The sequence below is a fragment of the Corapipo altera genome, unplaced genomic scaffold, assembly GCF_003945725.1.
Source record: "Corapipo altera isolate COAL_440 unplaced genomic scaffold, ASM394572v1 96, whole genome shotgun sequence".
Taxonomy (NCBI): Eukaryota; Metazoa; Chordata; class Aves; order Passeriformes; family Pipridae; genus Corapipo; species Corapipo altera.
In genome coordinates this window covers 2,046,356-2,056,122 of record NW_020884962.1, presented here as the reverse complement: position 1 = coordinate 2,056,122, position 9,767 = coordinate 2,046,356, and the positions used below count along the sequence as shown (strand labels likewise).

At 54.8% G+C, this 9,767-nt stretch overlaps 1 protein-coding gene across 2 annotated transcripts; it reads left to right on the top strand.

The window, feature by feature from the left end:
• Positions 1–6: 6 nt before the first annotated feature.
• AES (amino-terminal enhancer of split) lies at positions 7–8,954 on the top strand. 2 transcript variants are annotated; one of them, XM_027664261.1, is made up of 7 exons: positions 7–84; positions 427–524; positions 1,967–2,030; positions 4,362–4,406; positions 5,689–5,751; positions 7,017–7,091; positions 7,761–8,954. In XM_027664261.1, exons 1-7 carry the CDS (start codon positions 58–60, stop codon positions 7,977–7,979), a joined length of 591 nt encoding a protein of 196 aa, XP_027520062.1. In that variant the 5' UTR covers positions 7–57; the 3' UTR covers positions 7,980–8,954. The 2 variants fall into 2 exon arrangements, with proteins under 2 accessions (XP_027520062.1, XP_027520061.1); XM_027664260.1 differs by having other exon boundaries at positions 7,758–8,954.
• Positions 8,955–9,767: the final 813 nt, after the last annotated feature.

Sequence of the window (9,767 nt, the reverse complement as noted above, 5' to 3'; positions counted from 1 at the left end):
GCGGGCGGCGGCACCATCACCGGGCCGCTCCGTGCGGGGACCGAGCCGCAGCCTGACATGATGTTTCCACAAAGCCGGCACTCGGTACGACACGGCCGGGGCCGGAGCGGCCGCGGGGCGGGGCCGGGCACCGGCGGGGCCGCGGGACGGCGCGGGGGCCGCCCGGCCTCTCTTGGCGGCCCCGGCGGGGTCGAGGTGATCGAGCGCCTCCCGCCGCCGGCAGCCGGGGCCGGTACCGAGGGGCGGCAGAGCCGGAGGCAGCGCCCGGAGAACGGGCCCCACGGGTGACCTTGGGCGCGTCCACGGCCCGAGCGCTGGGCCCCGCCGGGGGCTCGGCCCCCGGGGCGGCGGGAGCGGGGCGGACTCGGGGCGGGGGGGCCGGGCGGCCGCCGGCCCCTGCCCTAGCGCTGTCTCCTGTTGTTCAAGGGCTCCTCTCACCTGCCGCAGCAGCTGAAGTTCACGACCTCCGACTCCTGTGACCGCATCAAAGACGAGTTCCAGCTGCTGCAGGCCCAGTACCACAGGTACGTGCTCCCAGCGGGCCCGGGGCTGTCCCGCAGCTTGGCTGGGCTGGCCGGCGACGCGCAGGAATCGCTGCGATTCTTCTGCTCGTTGCTTCACTGCGTGGACCGAATGAGAACACGGGGGAGGGGACCCGGTCGCATAGCTTGGGACACCTTTGGCTGGAGGAGGACCTCGAGCAGGGGGTTAGTCATGTCCGCATGGGAGCCCAGGCACATTCCCCTCTCCGGCCAAGGTCTTTCCTCCGAGCACTGCTCAGCCAGGACTGCAGGGATGGTTGCCAGGCCTCCCGCCTCTTGCTGGGAGTTTTCCTCAGTTCTTATTGCTGGCTGCCATTCTGGGACTGCAAATGCTGCAGGGAGCACTTAAATCCTTAAAGCTTATGCTTTTCTCTGTGTGTATGCGTGTGCGTGTGTGTGTAAATATTTCTTCTGACCCAAAAGCTGACTTGAGATGACCTGTTACTTTGCGTGTGTGTGTCTGAAATAAACGTGATGCTCTTGTGTTAAAGTGACCGGGTGATGCCCTCTGCCACAGCCCCGTGTGTGCATTGCTGCCATGTGGTTGCAATGTCCTCCAGCCCAGGCTCTGCCTGCAGCCAAGTCACAAGTTTGTGGTGGTGTCATTCTGGCAGGAGCAGGCAGAAAAACTGCTGGGAAGTGGCCATTTCCTGGTGTCCCTGTGTCTTGGCAGTGCTATCGAGGGAGTAGGGCAGCCCAAGGAACGTGCCTGCTGAAAGACAAGGTTTCCCCTTACCCCACTCTTCCCCCTTGGACTTAATCTGCTTGAGAAGGAGCAGGTTTTGTGTAGGTGAAGCTGTTTCTTGTTTGAAACATAAAACCACAGCACATGCCGGCTGCAGTTGCTCTGTGGGTGAGTTGGAGTCTCATAAAACACTGGGAGCAGCGGCACATTCTCTGAAGAATTTAGGGGAAGAGGAAAAATCCTTCCTTCTGGAGGGATGTGCTGCGCTTCGGCCTCCCCCCCACCATCCAGAAGTGGGGCTGGCTTTGGTTTCGATGTTATATTGGAGCATCCCTTGAGTGCTGCAGACAGGCCTGTGCCAGAAGCCATCCCCACCTGCCAGTGATCCACTGAGGAATGGCAAATACCTCCCTGGGCAGCCAGCTCTGCTTCTGCCCAGCACTCTCCTTCCTGTGGAACAAATTTGCCTGAGAGCAGTCAGTGTTCAGCTGGCGGATAGCCCCATGTCCTTCTCCTGAGTGTGTGTTGGTGGGACTCCAGCTGGGAAGGTGGGAGCAGGCTCTGTGCAGTCACTGCTGTGCACAGCGTGGCCCAGCTCTGGCCACCGTTTGAAGTCCAGATAGTGATGTCCAAGGAGCCAGCCTGGCCAGGATGAGGCCGTGCAGGAAGCAGCTGCTCTGTAGCAATCAACTCTCTCACCTCCTGTGTGTGGTTTTCTTACTGTGTTCTGGCTTTGCAGCTTGAAGTTGGAATGTGACAAACTAGCCAGTGAGAAATCGGAGATGCAGCGTCACTACGTCATGGTAAGGACCAGCCCTGGATGCCAAGAGCGTGTGGGTGGCGACTCCAGCGCGAGCAGGTGCCAGTGCCTGGGCTCTGCCTGGCAGGGAGCCTGTGCCCCGCAGAGCCCCGGGGCTCTCAGCAGGGCTGGCATTGGCTTTTCTGAAAATGGGGCTGTTCTTTATTTTGTGGTGGCTGCATGCAGTGGATTGTCAAAATGTGGGGAAGTAGCAGAAAATATTTTGATGTAGAAAACTGAGCCCAGTGGCTGACTGCTTGATGGGTCCTTGGCCTTGCTCCCTGTGCCCAGGGGAAGTGACAGCTCTTACAGACCTGAGAATGGGTTGCAAGGTGCTGGTGTGCAGGCATCAGGGTACTCTGGGAGGGTGACAGCCAATGAGAGACAAAGCAGTGCTCCAAAAAAGCTGGGAAACCCCACAATCCTGGTGGGATGTTGGAAGCAGAAACCAGCTTCTGTGCAAGAGCGAAACCCTGTGCACCTTCTGGTGACCCCACAGCCTTGCAGAGCCATGGTGCTGAGTGCTGGCATGTCTCTCCAGCATGCGTGTCCCAGCACAGGATGTGCAAATCCTGGAGCAGTGCCTGGTAAAGGCATGAGACATGGTGCCACGTGTGGGCAGCAGGCTTAGCTGTGGCTTTCCAAAGAGAAATCTGCCAGGAAACAGCTGTGTTCTGGTAGGCAGGGTGATGGTTTGCCTGCCAGGTAATACTTCTGGAACGGCCCTTGTAGCAGAAAGGAGGGATGCCAGGCAGGACTGTGGTCTCTTCCTTTCCTATCATAGAGTTAGCAGGAGGCTGTGATATTGTCCATGAAGATGAACTGGTGCCTGCTTGCCAGCTGCTGCACCTGCCCTGGAAGGAAGAGATAAGATGTAGAAATTAATATAGCAGCTCCTCAGAGTGGAGTTAGGACTTTAAAACCAGAAATAAGGGAGCTGGCCCCTCCATCCTCCTGTACAGCCTGTGTGCCCAGACTCTGAGGCTGTGGGGAGTAAGGTGTGCTTGGGGCTGGGGACAAGGAGAAGAGGTCACAGCTTTCTTTGCATATTAAATGGAAAAGTCTGCCCCATTCTCACTGATAAACAATTGCTTCTGGGGCCTTGCAGTCTGCATGGAGACCCTCATCTCCAGATATGGCTGAGATATATTTTGTACCCTTAATACTAACAGTCACCAGAATTGATTCAGGTTCCCGTCAGCAGCAGAGGGGAAGGGCTGTTACTCGTGGTGCAGTGCTCAAGGCTTTGCAGGCACAGGAGCTCCTGCCTCATCTGCCTGGCTGAGCTGCTGCCGCTCCCCACCACAGCAAGTCACAGGAAGCAAAGAAGAGGGTTTCTGTGAATGTGCAAAGCTGCTACAGCTGCTCTGATTTTTGAATAAGTCACAATTGGCAGCTTGGGGGTCGAGCTTCTCCTTCCTGCTTAGTTTTCAGAATGCAAAGAAGCCTTGAGAGCCTACAGCAGCATTAGAGCAGGCTGAGATCATGCCGATATCAAGCTGGGCACTTCTCAGACTTGTGGCATCGGTACCAGAATGCCAGTGATCCCCTTGAATTAAATGAGCACAGATGGGGATTTTTCTTTCCATTTGGAAAAATCAAGATTGCAGTCTGCAAGCTGCAGGAGGAGGTTTCTAAACTCTCGAACATCAGCCTTATAACCACTTCTTCCAGGGGTCAGGAATTAGCTTCTCCTGCCAACAGATTGTAGCTGCCTGTTGCTGCTATGCAGGGGTTTTCTGGGTGAATTGTTTTTGTATGGAGGGGAGATTTCCACATAACTTCTTCCCAAACAGCTGAAGCTGTGTGTAGCTGGATGTGTTACTTGCTAGATGAAGTCCAGTTGTGATCTCTTCTGTTTGCTGCTGAAGCAGCCATGTGGGCTTTAGGGTACTGGCCAGGCAAAGCTTGCAGAGTCAGCCTCCCTCTCTTTTGGCTGTGGATATAGAAGTCTGTGGAGCCACGAGCCTTTTTCCGGATTTGATGTAGCATTGCTCACTCTCACCTTGATGCAGACTGTGGAAAGTTGTCTGTGAGGGGCCCAGCTGGCAAGTCTCCAGGTCTCTGTCTGCAGCAGCGTGAGGCTGGAGCAGGGTGGGCAGGGACCACCTGGGCTCAGGGCTCTGCTTTAGAGCTGGAGGGGGTCTCTATGCGTGCATCCTGCTGTCTTTGTTTCCCAGGGCTGGCCTCTGCTCTCCTTCCATCCATGCCCAGCTTTTGTAGAAGACCCTGCCAGAAATGCAGTGGTAGCTCCCAGCACTGCTGTATGGAGCCATTTTACCTGGTGGAGACTTGACTTACAATTTGTTTTGTTCTCTTCTCTCCTGTTCTGCAGTACTATGAGATGTCCTATGGGCTGAATATTGAAATGCACAAACAGGTAGGGCAAAAAGCATTTCCAAGTGCTCTAATTCCTGGGGAAGGTGGTTGTCTGCTGTGTGTTGCTCCCTGTCACTTCAGTGGTATTTCAGGAACTAGAAATGCCATGAGCCTGTAAAATGTCAGAGCTGCCTTTGAAATGCAGGGCCCCCCCACCTCTCAGGATCACAGTGCTGGACTGAGAGCTCCCATCCTGGGCTCTGGGCACCCTGTGGTTCTGCTCAGGGCCTGAACAGGTATTTAAGCATCAGACAGGGTAGTGCAGGCAGGATCTGGAGCTGTGGCTTGGAGACTGTGCAGCAGCTTGGATAAGTTTGCTCATTACCCTCACTGATGGTTAAGTTGTTAATTATCCCCAGTGAGTAATTACCTGTGGTATTAACAACATGAGCCTCCTCTGAGCCTGTCTTTCTCTGGCTCCAGCTCCAGTCACAAAGTTGGCTGCATGTCATGACTCTGTTATAAGCCTCTTAGCACAGTTCTGCTCCCCACAAAGGCACTTGGTGCTTCTGATCTCATTGCCCTTGTTGCTAAGCCCAGGAGACTGGCTTTCCTGGGAAAACCTGCATCTTGTTGAAGAATCTGAGCCACAGATCCTCACTGCTGTCCCGTGAATGTCTCCCAGCCTAGTCCGCTTCCCTGTGGTGCTGGTGGGGTCCCCTCTGCTGTTTTGGGTGTATGCCTAAACTCTTTGGCTCTGTATTTCTTTTGATGCCACTGGAAAGTGATTTGCAAAGGACTGGTAGCTTCACTATTTGCCAGGAGGAAAGCATTTAATACCCCAGAACTTGCCATTGCTTGTGTGAGGGTAGTGAGGAAGCTGCCCAGCCCCTCTGGTCTCCCTGAGTAGCCCCAGTCCAGCAGCTCGGCTGCAGGGAGGGGGAGTCTGAGGAGGGATTTCGATGGAGGCAGCACATGTGTCTGTATCTACATGGCAAAGGTAATTCAACACATCCCCACCTGGGTCTATAGTAAGTTTCCTATCTAGTTGCCCCCAATTTGTTAAATGAAAGTCAGAGACCTGGAGAAGAAAGAATATTGAATATTTACTCTTTGCAGACAGCAGCATCAATTCATTTAACTGTGCAGGGAGGTGCCTCAGGGATGAGGTGACCACCATGGCACCAGAACGCTACCAGCATCTTTCTGAGGAGAGGATGTTTTCTTAGGGCCATTTGGTGACTCAAGGCTGGGCTGGGGAGGAGGAAGGTGGGGCAGCTGGTGCTGTGGGTGCTCAGTCCCGAGCTGCCTGACCTTTCCTCTCCGTTCTTCCCACCTTTTAGGCTGAAATCGTCAAGAGGCTAAATGGGATTTGTGCACAGGTTCTGCCCTACCTTTCACAAGAGGTGAGTTCCCCAGCTTGGAGGTGTGTTGGCAGAGGGGAGTAGAGGCCCCTGTTCTGCTGAGCCAATGAGGTGTCACAGCCCTCTGGCACAGGCAGCTCCCCACCCCTGGTCTAGGAAACCTCATTGCTTGCTCTCTGTCCCTTTTGTGGTGGCTGTGGACAAAGATGGGCTCTGGTCTCTCCTACCTGTGGTTCCTGAGTCATCAGCCACTTCTGCATGGGCAGTGGGAGCTTTGGGTGCTAACTGGGGTACGACGCTTAAAAAAATACCTCCATGTGGCTCCTTGAGATCTGATTTCTCTGCCTTGTTAATTAATGCTGCTGATGGGCTCCTCCCACTCCCCTTAGAAATTAATGGAGGGGCACGTTGGGAGTTGTTGCCCGAGGCGAGGGGAGGATGAAAGACCTCTAGTGCTGTATCTTTCCATCTCCCCATGGAGGCTGAGCTCTGGGCAGTTCTCCTGGCAATTTGGTCGGGACTAGTTGGGGATGGAGGCTTCTTGCTTGGGTCAGTGATGGACTTGGGGCACAGGCTCTGTTTTTCCCACCCACCTGTTCTTGGGAAGGACAAAGTGGCTTGCTGATCAGATCAGAGCTGCCTAATAACTAAGCCACAACTAAACCTTTTGCATCTTAATGCAATCCCTACCCTGTCCTGCTGCCAAAATGGAAAGAAAAATCCCCTTGCTAGAGTGCAGTGGACAGGCCTGGTGCTGAGACCTTGTGCTCTCCAATGAGAAAGTACAGTTGTCCTTTATATTTTTTAAGTACATGAAACAACCATTTTTCCTGCCTGTATTTGGAGCACCCAGCTGCTGCAGTTGGGATATGGGATGTGTCCCAAGGACTAGGGAGCTTCCCAAGCACTTCTGCTTTTATGACTCGTTTTGTTTGTTAGAGGGTCTGCGTAGGTGAAGGGCGGCAGGATGAGAGATGTTGCCCACCTTGGAGCCCTTCTGGCCAAGGATTGCTGGGCCTCTGCAGAGCAGGACGAGGGTGGGAGTAGAAGGCAACCTGCTTAACCCTGTGGTGAGGAAATGGATGAGACAAATGTGCTTCTTTCCCTGCTCCTTGCTGCCATGGGCCTCAGTGTGAGGCCCTTGTCATGGGTGAAGTGTGTGCAGGTGTCTCCAGCTGTGGGGGTAACCAGCCTGTCTCTGACATGACACCTCCGTGTGAGCAGCACGGACGTGTGTGTGAGACCCCTGTTCTGCTTTCCAGTGGCACTGGAAATGACCCTGAATTCCTCTGTTTTCTTCACACCAGCATCAGCAGCAAGTCCTGGGAGCCATTGAACGAGCTAAGCAGGTTACGGCACCAGAACTGAACTCCATCATCCGTGTACGTGATGCATGTTTAGTTTGGGTTCAGAGGGATGGGAATTGGTATCTCTGACCTTTGAGACGGAGCTGGGCCATGGAGTGGTGACCTGGGGATGTATCTGGCCTGCTGGGAGCAGGCTGTGCTGTGCACAGTGCTGCAGCTGCAGCAGGACAAGGCTGCAGGTGCTGGGCTGGCTGTGCTGGAACAGGGCTGGTTCCATCCAGGCTTGCTGTGACCGAGGCCATGGGTTTGCAGGGGAGCAGGGATCCCTCCTCTGTCTCAGCAGGGTGCAAGGAGAGGAGCTTTGGTTTTGAGCGGGAACCGAAGCAGCTCCTTGGCATGAAAACACCATCTGCTCTTGGTCAAGGTTGTGAGGGCTTTAACCGCATCATTGGAACAAGCCAGAGTCTGATGCCAGATGTCCTGTGGCGTAGGGGCTGTGTGTTGTGCTGGGGACACACTGTTGAGTCTTCTCTTGAGGGTGTCACAGTCCCAGGACTCTAGAATCTCTTTTCCCACCTACCCTGAGGCTGCGATGCTCTCCAGGACCCTGAGGTCTCTGGTTTAAGCTTGATTTCTGGCACAGTGTGTTTGGGCATTCCAGGACCTTAGGTTGGGGTCCAAGTGCACTCAAAATGACAATATCCCTGTTCTGTCTGTCTGTCTGTCCATCATTCTCTACAGCAGCAGCTTCAAGCTCACCAGCTGTCGCAGCTCCAAGCCCTCGCTCTGCCTCTGACTCCACTCCCCGTGGGCCTCCAGCCCCCATCCCTCCCTGCTGTCAGTGCCGGCACTGGGCTCCTCTCACTCTCAGCCCTGGGCTCTCAGGCTCACCTCTCCAAGGAGGACAAGAATGGCCATGACGGGGATGCCCACCAAGATGACGATGGGGAGAAATCGGATTAGAGGGGCTGGGGGGAGGGGGCTGTCTGGGGAGAGGGGGTGGGTTAATGCAAGATGCAGTATCTCTCTCTAGTTGCTGTGCAGCAGAATTGCGGAGACTTGTGTTTGGTGGCAGCTTGCCAGGCCTGTTCCCATGGGCAGCAGGGCCTGGGTGATGCCCCCACCGCCATCCCCACGAGCAGGCTGCTGCACAGCAATGCAAGCGCCATAGCAGTAACCATGTGGCCGATCATGCTCTCCCTGTGCCCAGCCTGGCTTCCCTGTCCCTCCTCCCACCCTGTCATAGAGCCAAGCCAGAGCCTGGCTTGGGCTGCTCTGGGGCCACTTGCCCCCCTGGCTGTCCCATCTCCTCGGTGCCATGTGGCTCCCCTCTGCCCGCTGCTCCCCCCTCGGTATTTAAAGATTGCCCCTTGATCCTAAAAGTTCTGCACAACTCCCTGCTGGGATCCCTGGCCCAGAACAATCTCCTCCCTTCCCAGGCGCTCTTGGTCTCGTTGCATCGCCCTGGCCCTGTCTCCCCCACACCCCTCCTGCACTAATACCAGGCTGGCGCCTTGCTGTTCTGCATGTACCTGTTCTTAACCATCTCTGGCTGCCAGGGTTTGGCCCTGGGCTGGAGGGGGAGCCTGTGCCACCTGCTCCCCCTCAGCACAGCACTCAGCTTTGGAGCCCAGGCAGCTGGGCAGAGGGGCAGGCAGACCGAGAGCCTTCCCTGGCCTCCCCCTCCCTGTGCCCCTGCCCTGTGTAGAGGATACAGCAGCTTTCTCTGTTCTTATCCGTGCGCTAGCGTGTCTTCTTAAAAAACAAAAATGGAAAAAAAATAATCTGGTGTTTGTATATAGTCCTTTAGAAAGATCTTGTTTTGCTTTTTGTGTTTAATCACTTGACCTATAATAAGAGGAACTGAAAATGCTGTATCAAGGACGTACAAGCTGTGCCTTTCAAATAAAGAAATAAGAAGGTTGGTTAAAACTGTGACTTGCTGCCACTTTCTTGCTGCCTTTGGTAGGACTTTACTTCCTTCCTTCTCCTGTTCCTCCAGATAGGGAAATCAGTTGGGGAGAACAGTTAGTTTTGCTGGTTCACCTTGGACTCTGCTTTGGTTTCCATGTGTGTTGTGGGAGGTGTCTGGGAGGAGCAGCCCCCCCCCTCCAGATGGTAGCGTATCCCAGACTATTCCCTACCTTGCTTGTTGGATGCACTGCTCTCCATCTCTGGAGGTTTCTCTGTCAGCCAGGAGGAGCAGGGTTAACCCCTAGCTCTGGCTTCTTTCCCACTCTTGTCTTGTAAGGGGCTGGTGGAATGGGACTGTCTTTGTAGCCTGCATCCCGCCCTGTGGAGTTGTGCCATAGCTGGAGTCTGCTGGAGCCAGGGCAAGGAGGGTGCCCAGGGAAAGCCAGAACAAACTGGAGTGCAGGGTGAAAGCAGGGGTTGGTGAAAGGGACTGGGGGCTCTCCGGAAGAAAAGCAGGGAAGTCCAGGGCAAAACTCCCTGAAAGTCTTAACAGCTCTGTACTTGGAGCAGGAGCAGCATGGTTTGGTAACACATGTGATGGTCCCTGTAGGCTGCCACAACTCTGCTCTGTGTGTGCATAATTCATTTTTCCTGTGGGCACAGAGGATAAGCTGCTTCTGTGGCACTTGGCCCCTCTGGAAAATCTGCCCTGCAGTGCCTTGGGACTGAGATTGCTGGCATGGAATTGGCTCTTGATAATTAGAGCTGTCCTCTGGCTCCAGAGCCTGTTCCACCCTGATAACATCTTCCCCTTGGTATCTCTCAGGCCAGCTGGAG

Bases quoted from the DNA above. Each gene is read 5' to 3' on its own strand.
- AES (XM_027664260.1), top strand. From the start codon at position 58: ATGATGTTTCCACAAAGCCGGCACTCG. The intron at 2,031-4,361 runs GTAAGGACCAGC...CCTGTTCTGCAG, and splicing joins TGCAGCGTCACTACGTCATG to TACTATGAGATGTCCTATGG. The intron at 5,752-7,016 runs GTGAGTTCCCCA...TCTTCACACCAG, and splicing joins TGCCCTACCTTTCACAAGAG to CATCAGCAGCAAGTCCTGGG.